At 40.7% G+C, this 24,401-nt stretch overlaps 1 protein-coding gene across 5 annotated transcripts in view; it reads right to left on the bottom strand.

The window, feature by feature from the left end:
• GRIP1 (glutamate receptor interacting protein 1) overlaps positions 1-24,401 on the bottom strand; it is a 655,025-nt gene that overhangs the window by 142,709 nt on the left and 487,915 nt on the right. For all 5 annotated transcript variants that reach the window (XM_041754753.1, XM_041754748.1, XM_041754749.1 and 2 more), the window contains exons 3-4: positions 2,949-3,084; positions 261-406 (exon numbers count right to left, since the gene is read on the bottom strand). In XM_041754753.1, coding sequence (XP_041610687.1) covers positions 261-406; positions 2,949-3,084 — 282 coding nt within the window. The remainder of the gene's footprint in view (positions 1-260; positions 407-2,948; positions 3,085-24,401) is intronic.

Genomic DNA, 24,401 nt, shown 5'->3' with positions numbered 1-24,401 from the left:
TAAAGTGGCAAATATGATGTACCTACATCCCCTTAAAGGAACACAAGTCCTATGCCATTTTCTTGTTATCTGCACTCTTTTTAATTCTTCTGGAGTGGGCTGGAGGCTTATCAATTCAAATAATTTCTAAGTATCAAGAAACCATGCCCTGTCATTCCTGTAATGAGACAGTGATGGCAAAAGGGGGCAACGACGGAGAACCAATTGTTTAAGGCAAAAAAGTGGCACAGCTGTTCTGCACCTGTGCTGTGATAACTTACAGACTGGCGGCAGCTCATACTCGACTTCGAGAACCACTCTTTCCCCAACATTCTTCAGCAAGCTGATGATCTCATCATGGCGGAATTTGGCCAGGTTGATCCCATTCACCGCTTTGATGTAGTCCCCCACATCCAGCTGATCACTTCTGCAAGACAGGGCATGTTGCTTCAGTGGCCCCCTCCTCTCTACAGGCCTACGTTTTCACTTGTCCTTTGGAAAAATGCACGCAAGCCCCGAAGGCCTGCGTGGCAGGAGCCCCTGGCCCCGGGCCTGGAGTACAGCTGAAGGTGGCTGAGAGATCCAGCAATCCTCTCATCCCTGCTGACCGGCTCACCCTGAAAGCCCTTTACCGGATCTGCTATGGACTCTGATATTTTCCCTAACCCTTTGCCTCTTTTAAAGAGCACCATGAGGGATCCCTGGGTGGCGCAGCGGTTGGGCGCCTGCCTTTGGCCCAGGGCGCGATCCTGGAGACCCGGGATCGAATCCCACGTCAGGCTCCCGGTGCATGGAGCCTGCTTCTCCCTCCGCCTGTGTCTCCGCCTCTCTCTCTCTCTCTCTCTGTGACTATCATAAATAAATAAATAAATAAAAATTAAAAAAAAAATAAAGAGCACCATGAAACAAAATAGATTGTTGTTGTTGTTTGGTTGCTCTGCCCCGAGTCGGTTCTCTAGGAACAGAGTATCCAGATCCTGGCATTGCCAGGATCTTTTCTTTCTTCTTATTCTCTGTCATTTTGCTGCTGGCCTCCTGGACATTTCCTAGCTCTCAATATCTTCACTGGGAGTTTGTTGAGGGCTAAGGAAAGGGCCAGTTTATATTGCTATTTATTGCTTACAGCAGTAATGAGAGAGAGAGAGAGAGAGAGAGAGAGAGAGAACAAATTACAGTGAAAGCATAGGGTTTCAGGACAATTCTCACCTCTTTCCAACACAAAAATCGAACAGTGGCTACTGGGCAGCCCCGGTGGCGCAGTGGTTTGGCGCTGCCGGCAGCCTGGGGTGTGATCCTGGAGACCCAGGATTGAGTCCCACGTCAGGCTCCTTGCGTGGAGCCTGCTTCTCCCTCTGCCTGTGTCTCTGTCTCTCTGTCTCTCTCTGTGTGTGTGTCTCTATGAATAAATAAATGAGATCTTTAAAAAAATTTTTAAAAAAAGAACTGTGGCTATTTTGGGAGTTTTAGGCAGACTTCACGTCTAAGGCAAAGGCAGGCAGTGAGACCATAGATGGTACTTAAAATCTGCATCACGGATGAGGACTTTCAGGAACACTCTGTCCCCACACAGAAACACCTAATGCATTTATTTAAGTCCAGCTCCAATCATTCCTCTTCAGAAAGCTTTCCTCATCTGCTGCAGCCTGCAGTCCATGCTGCCCCCTTCCCTCTGGTTCACTAACTCTCCCTGGACAACTTAACCACCTAATGCTCTGTGACAACACTCACCTTGTTGCCTTTTACTATCATGCAATGCTGTTATTGCTCTCAAGCTCTTTGTGCTCTTTATCCCTACCTCCTCCAGCAAATTATAAGCCCCGTAGGGCAGGGATCTTACCTTTGATCATTTTAGTTTACTACTTGTAAAACAGTCGTACCTTCAACAAAGAACAGTTGGTAGGTGACAACGTGAATTGTTGGTAATTGACAGTGTGACCTGCACAGCACAACTTTTAATGACAGCATCACTACAACTGGACATGGCACTTCCCCCCCCCCCCCCCATTTACTCTTGCTTCAGGGCGACACATGAAAAAGCTCTGGAGACATGGGAAGCCCTAGCATCACAGACTGGCCATGACGGTTATAAAATAAAGGGGGCTGTGGGTGTGGAAAGAAGTCTCTTTCCTTCTGGAAAAAAAAAAAAGGAGATGAGGGTGCTTGTGCTGACATTAGCCTATTTCACCAACAGCACCTCAGATTATGGACAGTCAGTTGCACGAGGCCTCTGTATTGTACAGACAGGTCCATCATCCAAAGCAGGCATGATTTTCAGGGATACCTGGTAAGGGAAGAACCCTAAAATGTAATTTGTGATTCTGTGGGCAAGACTCTTGATGTGCAGGAGGTAAGATGCATTAACCTCGCTTTCAATGAAACCTGACGGTCCCATCTAAAGCACATCTCAACCGGTCCATGAGGCAAGCCCGCCTGTACCCCCCTGACAGCGGCCAGGGCAGCGTGCAACTCATCAGGAGGGGGACACAACGAGACCTCCCCAGCTCCTCTCCCCTGTTCTTGGAAACCTCATCCTTGTCCCCATGAAAAGGAAGATCTCGTAAGTAGAAAAACAGAGAAGGCGTGGGTCAGGCAGATCGTGACTCAGGAGCTCGGAGCCGGGCCTCCTGACGCCTTGGCTGGCCGCCCCCTCCACGCTAGCTGCCCGCGCACACGATGTAAGGTCATCGGGCCCGTTTGCTTGATCAGCCTTGGCCGCTGCTCGGTGGCATATCTGGGGACTCAAGCCATGCAGGCATTTTAAAGCCGAAGTCTTCTGAGAGGCCTGGGGGCTCCCTGGCGGCTTGGCACAGGCCAGGACAGCTTCCCAGACACACCCCAGCGTGCGGCTGCCCGGCAGATGGCAACTGTCATTTATTTATCAGTGACCTTTACCAAGGGAGCTTGATTTTTTGCATTAGTCACCCCCCCCACTGTGCTCCTTTTCCTACATCCCCCCCCCCCCATGTTACCTGGCAGCGATTCCTCCTTGGCGCAGGTTCGAGACCCGTGGCTTGCCGTCCTTGTCAACTCCGCCCGACACTGTCAGCCCCAGGGTGGTGCCCTCCTTCTTCATCAGTTCAACCACGGTGGAGCCCTTGAATTCCTCTGTGGGAAGGAAAGCATTTGCCTCATTAGATGAGGGTCGAAGCACAGGATACTGCTGTGCGTGGTGAAGGGACTCCTGCCATCAGCTCTTCCCACTTCTTCCCTTATGAGAAAGAATCTGCAGCCTCTTATCCACGGCGCTTTGCAGAGCATCTCATAACGACGTGCATGTGGACCAAGCTGAGGCAGATACTCCTATCGCAGGTCATTGAAATGGGCCCCAGTGGGTTAGTCTACTCTAGGCTCAACAACAGAGTCTGACGTGGCTTATGTACAAATGACAATATTCGCCCTTTGTTTTGCGACTTTCTCTGGTTCCTCTCCTTGTAACTCCAAAGGGGACAGCTGAGAGTTGTAAGACAAGGGCCTAGCACAGAGTTTTAAGCAATAATACAACAACAATAATTTTAAATAATAATATCGATCATGCAGCAGCAAGCTCCAAGTTGCTGTTACACTTTTAGCTAAATAAGCCAACAACACAAGAGAAGAGAGCTTTCTACAAGGTCAAGAAAAATATTACTGACTCTGTTTTATTTTTTCTTTGTCTTTCAGAAAACAAAGTACAATGGCTTCACAAAACAGTTCACATTACTTCTTACAGGATGTGTCACAATATGGTAAGGTGGGGTTGGTACTCAGAATCTCCAGGTAATTGCCACACATCCTTCATTCTCTACTTTCAAAATTTTCAGATCCCACAGATCTGACAATGCCTATACACCGAGAGGGGACCCGAATCTTCTGATTTTAGGCACAACAGAAAGTGAGAAAACTTTGAGAATATCCTTTTCTTTCAGAAATAAAAGTAGTCAACATCGACCTATCCAGAGATTAACCATGATAAACTGTTTTCAAATTCTCCGTTATGTTATTTCCCTTCTGCATACACACTTTCTAGGGAGGGATGGGGAAACTCAAGTTTTCCAATTCTTCCTGAATCACATTATGAATTTCAGGAGTTATGACCTTCGAGGATGTCAAAGACACTCACCAAAATGAAAGAATGGACTTTCTTCTTCAAAGTTAAGAAACCAAAAAGGTTATTGGCATACCTCTTCCCCTTCCTTAATTACATGTGACAGTTAATTATCATATCAAAAATGTATATGAATCCTTATCATAAAAGTTTTTAAATTGGTGCTGCTGGTATATTATCCCACCAACCAATGAAAAAAATAAAATCAAGTTAGGGAAGGAAATTATCACTCATCTGATCTAGTAAGGAAAACAGTATTCCAGGAAGGAAGGCACGGGAATAGGCCACTGATTTCCTCACCAACGTATTGAATATCATTTCAGGCAAGGCTTTCAAGATTGCCAGAGCCTGTGACCTCTTGCATATGTGCATATGCAAGCTGTGTTGCTTTTTAAAGTAGAAGCCAAGGAAGAGTCTATGAGTGTGAATGATGTCAGCTTCATTCAGTACATTTTGTATGAAAGATCAAATAATGATTGAAATCCAGGGATCAAAATTCTTGTCATGTGCATAAAAGCGCAGGGCCTTTTACATGATTTACCAGAAGGATTTGAAACAAAATTCCATCACTGTGTGCATTTAACCTGTATCACCTTAAATCAGAATAAAACAACCCCTTCTACCTCCCATAAAAACAGATAGGTCCAACTGGTACTTAACGAGGTCAACCTAACAAAAAACTCCTAAAGTCCTTCTTGGCAGAAGGCTAAGTATAAATTACTTTAAAAATTAGGTTAAATAATGAGAATTACATAACAAATGATGACTATTCATAATACAGAGACATAATGTGCTCAATGATCTTGCCCAACAAAAGAATTCTTTGCATTTTCTTAAAATACATAGATGCTCCTGTATATTTAAGCATTTGGTCATAGATCTTTACTTGAAGAATTGGAAGCATAGTTTTTTAAGGGCCCATCTGAAAAGTCAATCAGAAATGTACAAAGAGGCAACTATGAAACAGTAATAATCGGTAAGGGTTAGGGAGAAATAAGTTTTAACTAATAAGACCTTCACTCCTACTAGGTTTTCAAAAACATATTTCCTGCATCAAATGGGACACCAGCACATAGATGCAGCCTTATGGGATGTGGACAATGCAGTTTTCTCCAGAAGGGACTCCGGTCCTTACCAGGCTTCTGGCTGAGTCTTGGAAATCTCAAAAAAGCTTAATTACTTTAGCTTAGTTTGGTCTCTGTCAAAATATAAATCTATCTGGGCTTTTTTAAAAACTGGTAATAGTCAATTACCCTCTTATTTTAAAATGTTTCAAATCTTTCCCCAAGAGCTAGTTGTAATAACATGAAAGCGAGAAAATATTGATGCACCAGTGAATTGAGTAATTTGTGCCTTCATGGATTCAAGCGTTTATTGAGCGCCTACTATGAGCCAGAGAGTGAAATTCAAAGATGAAGAAAGGCAGAGATGCTTACAGCCTAGTCACAGAGGCAAATGAGTCACAGACCCCCATGCCAGAGGGTGGTTTGGGATAAGGTGGCCACACAGGAGACAGTTCTGGCTATAATGTAAAGTGAAGGCTCGCTGTTCCAAATGCAACATCTATTTCACAATTTTGTCTCTTGTCTAATCCATCTGTATTTATCGATCTGGATTAGCTGAGCAGAACAGACTTAAGGAGGAATCTAAATTAGGCAAAACTCAGGGGTAAAGATGGAATATTGTTGCAAGAAAATACGCTGAATCATGAGAATGTTAACTGCCAGTAAGTATCTCTAGACCCTGAAGGATTGACTAAATCTTTTATGGGTGTTTTGAAGGAACAGGAGAAAAGCAGCAGTCAGGAGAGGGAGGAACATGCTTCTGGAGTATACTTTCTGCTAATCTGTACTCTCTGTTAGACGAATCAATCATTTTATGTATTTTTTGGTGTTTAGTGTTTGCATAATGATCTCATGGCAAAGAAATGATGACAGATGCATTCAATTGCATGAGTTCACTTATATATCCAAGCTTACTGAACAAAACTCTGCAGTAAAACACTGGAACTTAAGCGAGTCAATATGTAGTGACAATTTATTTCTTTGTGACTTAAATTGCAAACATCCCTCCCCAAATTAAGAAGACCATGTAGAGAAGACTGTAGCATCCCCAAATTAGCAAGCAGCACAGGGAACAGATGATGCCCAATTGGCAAGGAATGAGATGGTTTTCGATTTGACGTTTTCCTTTATCACCATATTTAATTATCTTAGCAAGTAAGTTGCAGGTTTACATCTGTATCTGTACTCACTCAACATAACCAACAAGAATCACACTGATAGAATGGGATTTAGTTTTTTGCTGCTCTTCCTTGGTTTTTGTAATTCAATCCTCTTAATTACTGAACTCCAGAAAGTTTTAAGGAATGTAGCAGTGATGCCTGGTGAAAGGAAGAGAATTATGAAAAGTTCTTGCAAATAAGAAAACTCAATAACATAGATGATCACAAAAAATATGCCGAAAGCCATATCCTTTTTTTTTTTTTCCAAAGATTTATTTATTTATGACAGACAGAGAGAGAGAAGCAGAGACACAGGAGGAGAGAGAAGCAGGCTCCACGCCGGGAGCCTGACGCGGGACTCAACCCCGGGACCCCAGGATCACGCCCTGGGCCAAAGGCAGGCGCCAAACCGCCGAGCCACCCAGGGATCCCCCAAGCCATATCCTTTATATAAACAAATAGCTGGTTAGAAGTTACCATAAAAGAAAAGACCATTTACAGTAGCCAACAATAAAATTCCTAGGAAAAAACTTAATGAAAATGTACAAGATTTACATGAAGAAAATGTCAAAAACACTTCTGAGGAACATAAGATCAGAACAAATGTAAAAGCACTCCATTCATTTATTCAATAAAAAACTGAGCACTTACCATATGTGCCAGGCATTGTTCTAGGCTTTGGAGATATAAAACTGAACAAAATGAAGAAAATCCTTGCCATCTAAGAATTAATATTCCAGTGGGTTGCACAATCTAACGTCAATCTATGAAGTTCACAATATCAATAAAAATGCCAATAAGATTTTTTGGGACACAAGATATATTCAATATTATTGCAAAAATGGAACATGCATCCCTGCAAAGATTCTGTGAAAAACTGTGATCCCAAAGTAGACCTGGTTAATGTTGCGATGAGAGAACATAGAGGAGACTGTCCATGCTGCAAACCCGAATGAATGTATTGGAGTCATGACCGGATGTTACACTACTAGTTATATCTCCCTAGTTAACCCGAAGTTTGAGCCTAGAGCGGGAAGGCTGACAAAGCCTCTGCGTCTGCCTTCCAGACATTGGTCAGAGTCTGGATCTGCTTGGCTTTACAAAGGAGAAAAAGAGAAAGAAATAGAAAGAAAGGAAGGAAGAAAGAGAGAAGAAAAAAGAAATGAAGTAGCACAGACACAGGGCATTCGGAACCCATTATTAGACCATCTTCGTGTTTTGTAATACTGGTTTGCATAAAATAAACGTATGACATAAGAATCATATATTGTTTTGTAAAACTTTTGGCGTCCGGACATTCTTGGTTCATTGCTTATTAAAAACAAACAAACAAACAAACAAAAACAGAATTAGGCTTAGGCCAGAAAAAGAGAGTTAATTCCAATTTTTGGCAAGTCCCTAAAATTCAGGGACTGAATGGACAGGGAATCCCAGAGTGCACAATTCCAACAGTTGCTGAAAGTGGGGAGAGAGACAAAAAGTGATGATAACAAAGAGGAATAAGGACTATGACAAAAAATAAATAAAGGGCTGTCATGGAGCAGCCAGGGCGGACCCCTAACCAGAGGCTGGGCAAGGAGTGCTCGGAACGGCCCCTTGGAAGAGCCATCCCTGAGCTATCTTGAAGACAGCCTCCGTTCAGTGAGTGGAGAAGGGGGTGCTTTGGAGGCACAGAAATAGTAAATGGTGGGTGATTACTTGGGTTCTGGGGAGAGGATATCCATCAGTTGAATTTGCATTTTCTCCATCTGGCTGCATGTTAGAATCACCTGGGGAGCTGTTCAAATACCAATGCCTGGGCCCAACCCAGAACAAACCATCAGAATACTTCCTAGGGGGAATTTTTAAAATTAAACTTTTACTTTTGAGATTAACTATAGATTCTCATGCAGTTCTAAGAAATACTGTAGAGAAATCCCATATGGCCTTTATCTTGTTTCCCCCCTGTGGTAACATCATGCAAAACTGTCATACAATATCACAAGCAGGATACAGACACTGGTGCAGTCAAGAGACAATATAACAAGTTCCCTCATATCATCCTTTATTGCCACCTCCACTTTTCTCCTCCCCAGACACTTTCCTTAGCTCTTGGCAAACCCTAACTGATTCTTTTTGCTTATAACTTTGTTACTTAAAGAATGCTAAATAAATCGAATCATACAGTGTGAAAACTTTGTGATTGACTTTTTATATTCCATATGATTTTCTGTACTGTAGCAATAGTTTGTTCCTTTTTATTGCTGCGTAGTAGTCCATGGCATAGATATACCACAGTCTGTTTAATCTTTTACCTGTTGAAAGATGTGTTGGTTGTTTCTAGTTTGGGACTATCATGAATAAAACGACTATATTTTTATTTATTTATTTTTTTATTTATTTATGATAGTCACAGAGAGAGAGAGAGAGAGGCAGAGACACAGGCAGAGGGAGAAGCAGGCTCCATGCACCGGGAGCCTGACGTGGGATTCGATCCCGGGTCTCCAGGATCGCGCCCTGGGCCAAAGGCAGGCGCCAATCCGCTGCGCCACCCAGGGATCCCAATAAAACGACTATAAACATTCATGCACAGGTTTTTGTGTGAATTATTCATTTCTCTGGAATAAATGTCCAGGAGTACAATTGCTGGGTCATATGGTAGGTCCATATTTACTTTTCTAATAGATTGCTAAATTGTTTTCCAAGGTAGTCATTACCATTTTATATCCCCATCAGCAGTGTATGAGTGATTTGGATTCTCTGCATCCTGTCCGTACTCAATGTCACTATTTTTTATTTTAGCCACACTGACAAGTGTGTCAGTAATATCTAATTATGGTTTTAATTTTTGCATAAGTTGAGCCATTTCCCCAATGGGAAATGTTGAACTTTTTTTTGTGTGTGTGGGTACCTATTTGCCATTTCACCAAAGACAAAATGTCTCCTCATGTCTTTTGCCTATTTTTAAATTAGATTGTTTGCTTCTTTTACTGTTGAATTCTGAGAGTTGCTTATATATTTGAGATACTAATCCCTTATTGATTATGAGGGTTGCAAATATTTTCTCTTCCTCTGTAGATTTTCCTTTCATCCTTCATCCAAGATCTTCTGCAGAACAAATACTTTTAACTTTTATGACGTCCAATTAGTTAATTTAAAAATTTTTCTTTTTATGGATCATGCTGTTGTCAAGTCTAAGAACACTTTGCTGAGCCCAAGATTCTGAAAATTTTCTCCTATATTTATTCTATAGTTTCTAAAAGTTCTGTTACTATCATGGCTTACATTTAAGTCTATGATTCATTTTGAGTTAAGTTTTATATAAAGTGTAAGACTTAATCAAAGATTCACGTATTTTTTAGGGCAAAGGGCTATGGATGACCAATTGCTCCAATACTATTTGTTGAATAAATTATCTTTCCCCCACTGAATCGTTTTTGCACTTTCCCCCAAATCAGTCAAATCCCAGAGTCTTTATTTCATTCCACTGATGTATATATTCCTCCACAGATACCACACAATCTTTATTACTGTATCTATAAAGTAAGTCTTGAAATTGGGTGGGCTGATTCCTCCTACTTTATTGTTCTTTTAAAAAATGATTTCAGCTATTCTAATTCCATTGCTTTTCCATATAAATATTGGAATATTCTTATCTATACCTACAAAAATGTTTCCTCGGGTTTTGATAGGACTTGCATTAAGACTGTATGTCGATTTGGAAAGAATAGACATCTTTACTATGATGACTCTTTGAATTCATGAACATGTTATATCTCTCCAGTTAATAGAACGTCTTTGATTCATTCGTCAGCATTGTGTGGTTTTCAGCATATGAGTCCTATACATGCTTTATTAGTTTAACACCTAAGTATTTCATTTTTGGGGCAACAACTGCAAATGGTATTATTAATTTTGATGTACATATATTCATTGCTAGTATATAAATATACAATTGATTTTTGTATATTCATCTTTTATTTTGTGGCCTTGCTGAACTCCCTTGGTAGTTCAAGGAGGTTTTGTTGTTGTTTTGTTTTTTATGGATTCCTTAGGGTTTCTATGTAGATCATAATGTCCGCAAAAAAGGACAGTTTTATTTGTTTCCAATCTGTATGCCTTTAATTTTCCTGTCTTCCCTAAAGCATGAGCTAGAACTTCTAGCACAATGTTGGATGAGTGGTAAGAGTGGATATCCTCTCTTAGGGGAAAGACATTAAGTGTTTCACCATTAAGTTGTATGTTAGCTGTAGGTTTTTATAGATACCCTTCATCAAGCTGAGGAAGTCCCCTGTATTCCTATTTTTCTGAGTTTTTCTCATGATATATATAAATATTGTCAATTTTTTGTATTGATTAGTTGATATGATCATGTGACTTTTCTTCTTCTCTGTGATGATGTAGTGGCTTACACTGATTTTCTAACAAACCGATCTTGCAACACTGAAATAAATCCCACTTGCTCATTATATGCAATTCTTTTTATACATCGATGGATTCTATTGCTAATATTTTGGTAAGGATTTTCTTTGCATCTATATTCATGAGGGATATAATGTGCAGTTTTTCATTTTCTACTATCTTGGTTTTGGTGTCAGGCTAATAACACTAGCTGCATAAAATGAATTGGAGAATACATTCCTTTCTTTTCTATTTTCTGGAAGAGATTGTACAGAATTGTTTATTCTTTTTAAACATTTGGTGTAATTTTCAATGAAGCCATTTGGATTGGAACTTTTTCTCTTTTGGAGGTTTTAGATTACAAATTCAATTTCCTTAATAGTTATAGGACTGCTTAAATTAATTATGTCATATTATGGTGAGTTGTGGTAGTTCCCGACTTTTAAGGAACTAGTCCATTTCAATTGGATGAAAATTCTTGCAGATGGGGACTAGGCATATGTATTTTTTTTGAAGCTCCCCAGGTGAGGGGCACCTGGATGGCTTAGTGGTTGAGCGTCTGCCTTCAGCTCAGATGGTAATCCCAGGGTCTTGGGATCGAGTCCCACATCGGGCTCCCCACAGGGAGCCTGCTTTTCCCTCTGCCTATGTCTCTGCCTCTATCTCAGTGTCTTGAATGAATGAATGAATGAAAGAATGAATGAATAAATAAAATCTTAAAAAAAAGGTCCCCAGGTGATTCTAACATGTCGTCAAGATTGAGAGATACTGATTTAAGATTTGGTGTGTGAGGAAAGACTGGTTGAAAACAGATTGGGAAATCAACAAAAGAAGTGCTCAGATTTAAGTTTTAGGAAAGGTAAGCTTGTTATTAGTGCAAAGCAGTGGACTTGGTATTGATGGCATGAAGTGTTGGGGAGAAGGGTATTAGATTTGGGTCAAGGAGAACCATTACAAGCTAGTGCAGTAAAATAATATATTAAGTTAGACTTTGCTGTGTCAACCAAAGAATGAATAACTGCTTAACCACAACAGAAGTTTATTCTGCTCATATACAAGTCTAAGGTGGGTGTTTCTGATCAACAGCCATCTCCTCTCATGTTCAGGGATCTATGCTCTTTTCTGTTTTATGACTGTCATCTTCTAGGGCTCTGATTTCCAAACTATGCATTCAGATGCCTTAAGGTTCCCTAGTGAACTCACAGGACCACCATGGACTATTACATTTTTTTGAAGAACATAGAACCATTTTTGCTATCTGTTGGACACAATACCACCTACTAGCTGGAAGTAGTTTTGCTCAACATTGAATAATAATTGCTTTTGTTGATGTCCTATCTTCCCAAGTCAAGTTTTGAGTTTTATAAAAAAAGGGAATTCATGTGAAAATCAATGTGGAACAGGAAATGAAGCTGTCAAAGTTTAATTTGACCTGAAATTTTGAGAAGTTGTGCAGTGCCCACCAAACACACACATATACCAATACTAAGTACTTCAGGTTCTTTCAATTTATATGTATTATTATTTTTTTCAAATGGCAAGTGAGTGGTTAGGATGCAATATGTACTATACTGTTTGGACTTAACTACCTAATGAGTGGAACTATTGAATTTCATTTGACCCAGAGCTCCTGTTCAAAAAAAAAAAATGACTGAGACACTAAGGGCCCTATCAACTGAGGAAGTCTGGAAATTTCTGCCCCAGGACTTCAACCTGTCTTCATTACCTGATGGAAGGAGAGAAAGAACTTTCTTAAAAGCCACACTGGGTTGCTTCTGTTCACATTCCAATGACAAGGAATTCTATGTCCATACCTAACTGTAAGGGACGTGAGGAATTGGAATGTAGACAGATGCAGAAGCAATAAGGGTAGGGTGGGTTTTTAGGGACAGGGAAGCAACATGTGAGAGGCTGAAATCCATCAGTAGCTATATGGATGGTATGGATTCCAGATAGATTAAGAACTGCCCTGAGTCAGAGACAAATCAGTGTGTGGGGAGTGAGGAACTGTGAGGGGGGCAAGAGGACCTCAAGGATTCCAATTCGTTTGATTGGGGGATACTGATGTCTGTCACTAAGAAAGGGAATCTGGAAAATGAGGAAGTTTGGGTTGCTGTGCCTCATTGGAGAGGGGGCCGTCACATGATATAATGTCATACAGAGAGAAGCAAAATGTGATTTAAATACCAGGGGAAAAACCTAGTGCTAGGATGGTTTTCATCATACCTTAAACAAAGTGGGTGGTCTGTAAGACCCTCACCCTATAGCTGTAACATGAAAAGAGAAAATGGATTTTAAAAGCAACCACCCTAGGCACATTCAGCAAAATAAGCATGGGTGAAACTCTTTACTTCTTCAGGTTCCGTTAACTACATAAAAATTTTAAAAGATATTATAAATAGTGAAATGGAAATACTATTGATGAAAACTCAATGCAAAAAATCACATAGGGGCCCCTGAGTGGCTCAGTTGGTTAAGGTCTGCCTTCGGCTCAGGTCAGGATCCCAAGGTCCTGGGGTGGAGCCCCACATCAGGCTTCCCGCGTAGCGGGGAGTCTGCTCCTCCCTCCACCCTTCTGCCCCTACTCCTTCTCTCTCACTCTCTCTCTCCTCTCTCTTAAATAAATATATTTTTTAAAAGCCACGAATTTCTAAATGCTAGTGATGGGGATAGTGTTTTTTCCCCTCTGCATCTCTAGTGCCTAGAATGGTGCCTGGCATATTAGTAGGTATTCCTGGTAAGTGCTGAATGAATGAACATATCCATCCCCAAAGATGGAATTATGACCAGGCAATGAGCATTGGGTTGCAGAAACCAGAATTATTGTTGGATTGTACAGAGGCAAAAATGATGAAAAAGAAGGATTTGAATAGGAGTAGTCAGGGTTATTTCCCTAAGCTTACTTGGTTGATCAGTATTATGATTATGATTTTTACCATTTCTTTAGTGAGGGGGATTGAGACCTGCACCAGAATACTATAGCTGTATCTGTGTATTACTTTTGGAGAGAATATTATTGTTCACAGTACAGTTTTATCTATATATTACTTTTAGTGGTGCCACTAGGAAGTTTATCCCCCTCAGGAAATAAGCAGATGCTTTTTCCAATACTCATTTCAAGTTCCTCCTAACAACCCCTGGTTCAGCAAAGCTGCTGGGATCAAAGCTGGGTTTCTGTGTTGAATGGCTGCATTTTCAGTCTCAGTTCTTTGCCACCTAGACTTGCAGAGAAAGGTCTTCTGGCGCTTTCCACCTCTGTGTAGTGACATGAAGGATGTACCAGAATTTCTCTCATCCCTTGGGAATCTGAGCATCAGTTAGATTAGTAGCAGGGATGTAGAGCACATAAATATTACCCAGCACAAATATTCATGTGAAACAAAATTATGATTGGTATTTATCTTACACAATGATGGGGATGGTTGGATTAATATCCGTATGTTTCTTAGGGCACCTCAAGAGAAACAGAATACATAATATGCAGTACCGAATATAAGAACCTGAGCCCCCTGAAAGGATGTGATAAATAGATCAGGATTTAAAAATAGATAAAGCTGAGATGTGGATTCTAGTGAAACTGATTCAGCTACGATATATCTCCTAAAGCATCCAGAAAAAAATATCACTGATTTTAAAATACGGCAAAAGTAGGATTCTTTGTTTCCCACTTTTTTCAAAATCAATGATTTAATTGTTAAAAGTTGGTGTTAAGCTTCCCAGTGTCACAAATTATTAACAAATTTATTTAATGGTTCTGGGTCTTAGTTTCCTTATCTCTAAAACAGAGGTAATAAGAGTAACCTAACCTTAGGGTGTTGTGAAAATGAAGTGGTAATATTCTTGGAAGGAATTTATTAAATTACCATATTATAGTACCTGCCACATATATAGTTGGTGGTACATGGTATAATATATATTTATTATATTAATATAAATTAATTATTATCTGTATTATAGTACCTGCCACGTATTAAGTATTCCATATATATGTTAATCGTATTATTATTATTATTACTAGGATATTAAAAAATTGCAGGTACGCAGAGCACCAATCTTCTTTATTTTGATTGTTATGAATAGGACAAAACAATTAGCAGTGGTATTTCACCATTTGTTGAGTCATATGTTCTTTTGAGAATCTAATGAAAGCCATGGGCTCCCTCCCCAGAGAAATTCTGTATACAGTTTCAGGGGAATGCATGAGAGCTCTCGACCACATCCCTGTACTCAAGAAACCAGGAGGATCTTAATTTACATCAGATTTGAGCAATGTGAAAAATCAAAGAACATCCTCTGCTAGGTTGATATTTTATAATCTGTGCACATATCAGGTGGGTGTCATGAAATAGCAAATAATGCCCAGACCTACCATTCAGTTCCTATGTAGTCATTTAATAAAATGAAACCATATCCAAGATCTCAGAAACAGGAAGTGACTCACCTCAGTGAAACTGCCCCTCTTCCTGAGTAGGATGGCCTGCGTGGTGGACATTTATATCTGAGAATCCATAAGGACCAGCAAAAGGCACTGTGCAGAAGATCCAGCGATTGCACTTGTCTTAAGAGCCCCAGGCAATTTTTCTTTGGGAAGACTCTCCATCTGTGATTTTTTACTTGTAGGTGGTTATAATCACATTTTTTAAGTTGTTGACGCAATTGAAAACTGGATTCTGCAAGTTAATCTTAAGCAATTGGCACAGCTAATTTTGAAATTACTTTGACCTTCAATGGTCTCTTAGATAAGTTAACTGCATTCTTACAGCTACCTGCGGGCCATTTTGGTTCAAAAATATTTTGGAGCTCTAGCATTTCTAAGACCAATTATTACTGCCTCTACTTTTCTGCAGCTCACATCCCACATCTCTAAGGGATGAATGTTTATACTAATAGTTTCAATTAAGTATTTGGTCCACAACAGGGCCTGGGAGCCTGAAGGATAATAGTTCAACCTGTGGTCCTGGGAATGCCTCCTGCAGGCTATAGATGTGTCATTAGAACTTTAAGTTCATCCTTTAGGTGATTTGCTTGTGGTATTACTATCATTTCCATCTATAACTGGAGAAATAGAGGTATCAAAAATTGTTTAGCAGATTAATGAGATATTGTGGGGTTTTTGCCAGTCTTTCTGGATATCCTTTTGGCCAATGTTTTATGGTGAATAACTATTTAAATATAAAAAGCCAGAGTTCCTCTGTAGGGCTGGATTAAAATGATCAGATGATCTGGTCTGGGAGTCCAGCTGAACAAAAGGGATGAGAGAAAGGTCTCGTTCAGCTGAAGGGTGAGAAGAAAGAAGCACTCTGGGAGGGAAGGAAGACACAGAGGCAGACAGAGGTCAGATGAGGCTGCACAGGCAGGTAGTGAGAGCTAGTCATCAAGGAGTTAAGGAGTGTAGCTAGTGCTCTGGATGGAGGGCTAGCTGCTAGTTTAGGCACTGTTGCTTCTTCAGAGATAACTGAAAGGACAATGCTTGGGGTCTTATCCTGCCTGAAAAAGGAAATGGATGGATGATCAACCTCAACAAGAAATCAGACTTCTTAAATAATTAGGGCAAAGTGGGTCTGAGAGGTATGCTTGCTTGGCTTCCTCCTTCCATGGATACCTAAGTACCCATGAGTCCAGCATGTGGTAGACAACCTGACTGAATAGAGAAATTAAAATAAGGAAATATTCTGATACCTTTCAGGATTACCTATCCTTTTAAAGCTGCTAATACTCTTCAAAATGTTCCCAATACATGATCTAATTTAACCTTTAGAACAACTCTGTGAAAAGGGTAACTATCCCATTTTATATATTAGAAAACGGAGATTTGAAAATTAGTTTGTTATGCAGAACTCGGTACCTGTTTTAGGTACACGAAATTCGCAGCCTCATATAGCTTTGAACGTTCACATTCATCATTAAGCAATTGCTAAACAATGGACACAAGAATGTAATGAAATGCTACTGAGAAAAGAGCTGAAAAATAAAGCCATCCCCAGGCAGACTCCAAGCCACCAGAGTAACAGTAAGCCAGTGAATGAGTCCCTCTCATTTTGTTACAGATGTCACAGGCATTTCCTTGACTTTCTCTTATTTTACGAGACTTGATCCATTTCGGATAAAGGAACAGATGGAAAACTAATAGTGCACTCACTGCAGACAACCCAGAGGCAAGGCGTCAGGGGAGCCCTGTAGACTCTCCAAGGAGAAGCCAGCAGCAGGGCTGCAGTGAATTTGAGTTTTAATGGAACCCTCTTGAGACCTCACTGCAATTCAGAACAGAAGGAGGCTGTATGGCCCACATGAAGGTCAGCTTACCTTCCTACCTCTGACTCCCCCACCCTGACAAGGACAGTAAACTTCTCTCCTCGCCCCTCTCCTGGTCTCTTTTCTTCTGCTCCACATGGGAAACAACTGTATTCTTGTCCCCAAGGAAAGGTTTCCCATTAGGATGAGCAGCAGGGAATGAACAGACGAACCGAAGTCATTGCCACTTCCTCTCTGTTCAGTCCTCTGTATTAGTACCTCAATCACTGTAGGGAACGCAACCTCCCCCAGCTATCTTGTAGCTTCACTCTGAATATGAAATGTTTTATCCTTGCGGTCCGTTGCCTTTCAGCCTCTCTGCATCTTTCCAGTGAATATTTCTTGATAATTTGCTAAATGCTAGGCACCTTGCTATCCAGCAATAAACAAGACAGGCTCAGTCCCTGCCCTCGAAGACTTTACATTCTAGGAAGCAATACAGATCCTAAACAGTTAAAAAAGTCATAACAAATTTGAATAGAGCTTAAGGAGTTGCCTCATAGGGTCACATACATTTTCTCATTTGATTCTCATGGAAATCCAGGACTGTAAAGATGAAAACATTGACACTTGCCAAGGTTAGATGACTTGCCTAAGGACACCATATCAGGCAAATCATTTTCTAGAACTTAAAACCAAGTGCTCTAATCCTAAATTCAACCTTCTTTCCACTATGTCACTTTGCTTCACGTGGGCTGTCTTGGCTTGACAAGTTGCCAAAGTGATACTTATCCAAAAAAAAGTTCCAAATTCTAATAAAAACAATTCTAAGACTATTTTTCTTTTTTCCCCCTTGAAGGAAACATTAACATAATTGTAGTTCATTCAAAAGGATTGTGAAAGTCCCTTTCACACAATAGGTAAAAGAATATTTACCGATTTGTTAGCGACCTGCCAAATTCTCATTTAGAAGGCCACACCAGTTCCAGAAAGTAACATTTTTGTGCTGAAATTCATGAGAAATATGCCCTGCTGAATATTCAAAGAAAAGGCTTACTCTTTTTTTGTTGTTTTAATTTTTGCTCAACTCAGTGATATATATACACACTATACATACATACGAACAATTTTTCTCATATCTGAAATCTGGATACATCCCCCCGCCCCCCCAAAATATTACTACTCTCTTTTTTCCCCCCATTATATACTTTCCTTTTACAGATTCATCATGTGGTCTGAATACAACACCCACCCATGTTATCAAGTATGAACAGAGCAAAGGACAGTTTCTTTTTAAAAGCACAATGCCCCACCAACGCCTTTAAAATCCATTAAAGAATATCTCACCAAGCCCAGGAGAGCATTACAATAATTGCTTCCCTTACCCAGGTGAAAAAGGACGTATCTGTCAACTAAAGAAGTGCAGAAGCAATTAACACCTCAACACTCTACTGGGAAATTGCTTAAATTAAGGAAATAACAGGGATGCTTTATGGTTATTGTATTTGTAATATTTAGTTACTAGCATGGCTGTCGAGTGCCTATGTCATTGCCAACTACTCTCCCCAGTGCAACAGGGTCAGGAGCCACTGTGTGCACGACTCGGGGTGTATCTGGATGTTTGCATGGGTGGCACATACGGTTTAGTCACTTCATTTTTCAGAGACTATGTGACGAAGTAGGGCTGGTAGATGCACTCGGGAAATTAACATCCAAGGCAATATATGTCTTAAATCAGTAACTTCTCAGACATAAAAAAAACACATTTCTGAATCGTGTGCTACCACAATGGAATTGCTTTATTCCTTCTCTTCCAAAGCTGGGCTACTGCACGGGAAGGTCATGTTTCCCCAGCCTTTGGTACAGATGGCAGAGGCATGTGACTGAGCTGTGGAGTGAGTCACACAGGTAAAAACCCTTGTGTGTCAGCACCAAGATCTACAGAGAACCTAGAAATCCAATCCATCATCTTTCCCTCTTCTGGGGGAACACCCAGTAATGTTATATGGCCTTTAGTGTGCAGCACAGGTACACAAATCTGCTTAGGGTTTTGTGAGAAGCTGAAAATAGGGCCTGGGAGTCTACAAATCTTAGTGAAGGTAAAATCTATTTCTTTCTTTCCTCCCCACCCCATCCCCAAAGCTTGACTATTGAAGAGGGACCAAAGCCACTCAGAAGTCCCAGGGAAAATTATATAGGATGCTTTAGTTCTTCCTTTTTTTTTTTTTTAAACAGGTGAAGTCAGGTAAAAATGAAAAAGATAGCATGCCAGAAGAAAAGCAGCAATGAAACAAGGAAGAATGCTGGAGGAGACTCTGAAGGAGGAGGGCATTCTTCCCCTTGCCTAGTGACTGAATGATATCACAGATGATCTTAGAGCTCAAGACCTACTTTCATTTGGTTTTCTCCACTATGTGCCTATAGACACCATCCAGCACCTATCTGAATACCCCAGTTTGAGAAACCGATCTTCTTGGGAGCTACCTATGTCTTCTTCAGACAGTTTCAACGAGGAGTATCTACATTTATTAAACACCTCCTATGGACTAAGCCTGGCTTAGTATGCTGTGGCAGACAGACTCCCAGGTGGTCCTCTATGATCCCTAACTCCCGATCACGAGCCCTTGTGTGGCTCCTTTTCTGGACTGTGCTTCTACCTAGCCAAGAGAATATGGCAAAGGTTCCCAGATGTATGTGATTACTTGCACATGATTTTGCCCAGAAGGCTATAGTGCTCCTCTCGCTGGAGACTTTCCCACCTTTGTGGGCTTTGAGGAGGCAGGCAGCTGTGTTGGGGCTGCAGGCAGCATCTAGGTGACAGCCAGCAAGAAACTGAAACTCTGAACTGAATCCAGCCAACACCCTGTGTGAGCTTGGAAGCAGATCCTTCCCCAATCAAGTCTTTTATGAGACCGCAGCCCGCTGACACCTTGACTGTAGCTTTGTGAGACCCGAAACAGAAGAGTAGAGAAGCTATGCCTAGATTACTGACCCACAGATGTTTTTAAGCTATTAAGTCTGGGTAATATTACATAGCAATAGAAAAACAATATAGATGCTCTCTATGCATTAACTTCTTTAGGCTTCATTACTCTCCCATTTCACACAATGGGAAAATTGACACACAAAGCATGGAAGTTAAATAACCAGCCAAAGTCCACATAGCAGTAGGTGGCAGGGCTGGAATTCCAACAGGGCAGGCTAACTCCAGAGCCTGTGTTCCTAACCAGTGCAGTATGTTGCTTTTCTGTACTTCTTACAAAGTTTTACCTTCAGTTGTTTCCAAATCTGATTTCCTCATAGCAGGGGTCAAGAATCCAAATGCAGGTACTAATTAGAGGTAATAAAGGGATAAAACAGGCTGTGTATCACCTGATCAGTGGGATGGGTGTGGGCATGAAATAGAATGAAGAGCAACAGTCACTGTCTCATGGTATTTGCTGGCCAAGGAAACGCATCTATAGGCCTCCCTGAGCTAATGGGATGATACTGGATGATGACATCTGACGTGCAGGTTCCAGTTATACCTCTGCGATCATGGAGAACACACTGAGCCCCTTTCTATAGGACTTAAAATAGTTTGAAACCGGTGATCATTTTTGTCTCAAATCTTCTATTTTCTCCTACTTATATGAACGGTGACAACGTCACATTTGTATTGTTCTCCCTGCAGATCAGCTTCTAGACACATGTATAAGGATTTATAAGGCAGTTGACTCTGCAGTGTCAGTTGGCAGATATGCTTCCTTCTTGTTTCCACCTGTAGGGTTGGGCCTGGCATGCTCACCAAGATACAGTTCTTCCAGGAAGTTCTAATCCATTAATTTCCCCTTTTGTTATTATGGTACTTAAAAAAAATTACCCAGATACACATTTTAGCATAAGATTCAAATGACACATAAGCATATGGAGCAAAGCCTGAGTTGAGGATGCCCTTCCACCCTCTCCCTCTATTCCTCTTCTCATCTCAAGGGGAAACCACTGTCAAAATTTGTTTCTAAACTTCCACTCACTTTTCAGACACTAATATTTAAGCTAAATTGGATTTGTAACACAATGATAACTTGCTGTTTTCAATATAACGTATATGTCTTAGAAGTCTTTTCACGACGTGGACTATAGGTCTGCTTCACACTTTTCAAAAGTTTTCTAATCTTTCTTAAAATGATTTGTTTGACCGTCCCCCATTTGATAAATACTTTAGGTTGTTTCCGATATTTCACTAATGAGCCATGTTTCAGTGATCATCTCTGTAGATATGGATTTGCTGACACATTTTGTTCCCAGTCCTGCCCATTTTCAACCACACCCCACCTGTCCACTCATGGCTGACTGCAGGGACTCTTAGTTCCCACTTTTCAACAGCGAGGCACCAGAGTTGGGAGAGATATCTTCCTATCCCCAGAGCCACCTTCCTCCGATGCTAATATTATGCTCTATCTCAAAGGCAGCGACTGATGATGGAGTGGTTGTTTTTTGGGGGGCTACCGACATTTTTCTCAGAGCATTTCTTTAAAGGATTGGGATGATTCTCAAAAACTACCACATCTTCTTAGTAGGCAACTATGGTTATGTATTTGTGCTCAAGGATGAGGACTGCTGTAGGAAATATTCCCCGAAATGGTGGGGATAGTGGCTATATTTCTAAACATTTTGATTGAGCTACCAATGTGTCTTCTAAGAGATTTATATTCCTACCAACAATATATGTTTCTATTTTCCTGTATCCTTGATGGCACTGGAGATAATTTAAATATTTGCCATCTCATTTTTTTTTTTTTGCAAATTCCTAATATTTTCTTCCCTTTATTTCTTGCTCCTGAGAGCAGAGGGTGAATTCTTGCCACCATAGTTACTGCTACCTTCAAGTGGGCTTCTGGAAAGAATAGTTCTTGGTATGCTTTATTAGAATATGGACAATTTTTTCACTTGAGAACTATAAGAGATATAAAGGACAACTAGAAGGATTTTTCCAAGCTCTCCAGGCCAGAACAAGAGCATGGAGTAGAAGCCTACTGCTGGTAGAAGCTGGGATAATGTTACTGTTAGCATGATGAAATGCTGAGCTACTCAATTCCAATGATGCACATCTCCAGTGGTGTCTAAGAATGATCTTAAACTAGAAAAGAGAGAATTTTACATTAATGTATGAGAAAAAACATGCCAAAGGTAGGTAAAGTGATATTAAAACACTGTTTTGGCTGTTTAAAATATATTTTATGCAGCTTTCTAGAGTCAGATAAATTACTCCCCGCCCCACACCACCCTGGCATTAAAAGAATGTACAGATGTGATCATAAAATGAAGATGAAAATGAAAGATATGCCAAAGGAATAGGAATGAGTAAGCATCTTAATTTCTATCATGAAGGGCCCTGGAAATCACAGATCTCTAGGATTAAGGGCATGTCCTGGCAAAATTTTAGAAAGGATTATTACACCACTGAAGAATAAGGCATACAAATCAACATTATATATAAAAACAACATAATGTAAATACATACTTGAGTCTTTCAGTGGGCTTTGAGAAAGATCTCTCATGATAACCTGTGGACAGAGTACTCCGAACTCAAAGCCTGTGGTTTTAGAGCTCACTGAGGATGATAACCAAAGTCTGCGAATGAGGATCAACATGAGGAGGGTCAAGGTTCCTGGTGGGGTACTTCCGAGCTCTGTCCTTGGTACTGCTTATGCCCCAAATTCTTAACACTCTTAGATGTTTGTCAAATTTGTGGTTAATTCGCTACTAAGAAGAGTGGTAAATGGGGATCCCTGGGTGGCTCAGAGGTTTAGTGCCTGCCTTTGGCCCAGGGCGTGGTCCTGGAGACCCGGGATCGAGTCCCACATCAGGCTCCTTGCATGGAGCCAGCTTCTCCCTCTGCCTATGTCTCTGCCTCTCTTTCTGTGTCTCTCATGAATAAATAAATAAAATCTTAAAAAAAAGAATGGTAAATATATGTGATGAGCAGGAATAGAAACTATTTCCACCATGTTGCAAAGGTGAGCCGAATCATTTGAGAGCTGAGTATGTAGCTGAAAGACGAGGAGCTCTGGATTAAGGGGATGCTAAACTCAAATACCGGTTTTGTTGTTGCGTAAACTTGGGCAAGTCCCTTAAGCCTCCATAAGCCTTAATTTCTTCCTCCGTAAAATTGAGATAATTAACTATCTCTTTTGAATAAATAAGACTGATGCATGATAGATGCCCCACAATTATTAGTACCCTTCCCTCTTCTCAGATTTTACTCGCTGAATACAGAAGTAAATGTGAGGACAAGTGAATGAAGGCCCAGCATTATCCAGAGAGCTGCTGCTCAAGGGAGAAAGACTGACTCTTAGGGACAATTCATGAAAACAACACCCACTGAGTGCCAGCTCAGGATAAACAAACCTCACTATTTCATTTAAAAATACGATTGTAATCTGCATTAATCCCATAGAGCATCCCGATCAGGGAAAGAGATGGTTTTCTCACACTGTGTTCTCTTCAGTGAGAGGAGCTCTTCCCTTTTGGCTGCCACAGGGTAAATAGCATTAACAAACTCGAGAAAGACTACCTGGGTGTGGAGAGCATGTCGCAGAACAAGGTGGAAGGAACGGACCTGCTTTACCTGGTTAAACAACTACAACCATGACAACAGCTCAGGGAAGAGATGATCGGGGCATGAAAGGACTAGAAAAATGTACTTTGGGGAAGTTCAGGAGAATTAGAAGAGCCAGTAGGTACAAGTACAAGGTAGGAAACTTTAGGCCATTGGCATGAAGAATAGTGCCTAACAAGTAATGATATAAAAAATAAGTGGTGGCTAAGTAAGGTAGGAAATTTCCCGTCTCTAAAAATATTGAAGCAGAAGTTGGATGTGGAGTTTCCTATATTGGAAGAGGAAACAGAAAAACAGAAATAAAGAAAGAAAGAAAGAAGGAAGGAAGGAAGGAAGGAAGGAAGGAAGGAAGGAAGAAAGAAAGAAAGAAAGAAAGAAAGAAAGAAAGAAAGAAAGAAAAAAGAAAGAAAGAAAGAAAGAAAGAAAGAAAGAAAGAAAGAAAGAAAAAGAAAGGAAGAAGGAAAGAAGAAAGAGAAAGGTGTGTGTGCGTGTGCATGTGTGCGCATGAAAGTGTGTTAGGTTTAAGTGTTTTTTAGAGGAAAAGCAGTAAGAGTATTATGAGTATTAAGAGTATTAAGTTGTACACATTCCACCTCATTATTTGATGTGTGTGTGTGTTTTTAATATTTTATTTATTTATTCACGAGAGACACAGAGAGAGGCAGAGACACAGGCAGAAGGAGAAGCAGGCTCCTTGCGGGGAGCCCGATGTGGGACTCGATCCCAGGACCCTGGGGATCATGACCTGAGCCAAAGGCACGTGCTCAAACACTGAGCCACCCAGGCACCCAATCCATCTGCCCCCATCTCTTTATTTTGTAATGCTGGATGTACAACAGTGATCAGATCTTTTAACACAACCAACATGGCCTTCCCTGAGCTATGAACCCTGTGAGGGGGAA

This window comes from Vulpes lagopus, chromosome 5 (assembly GCF_018345385.1).
Source record: "Vulpes lagopus strain Blue_001 chromosome 5, ASM1834538v1, whole genome shotgun sequence".
Taxonomy (NCBI): Eukaryota; Metazoa; Chordata; class Mammalia; order Carnivora; family Canidae; genus Vulpes; species Vulpes lagopus.
The sequence above is the reverse complement of the archived record's forward strand: the minus strand, read 5'-3'. Positions and strand labels throughout refer to the sequence as shown.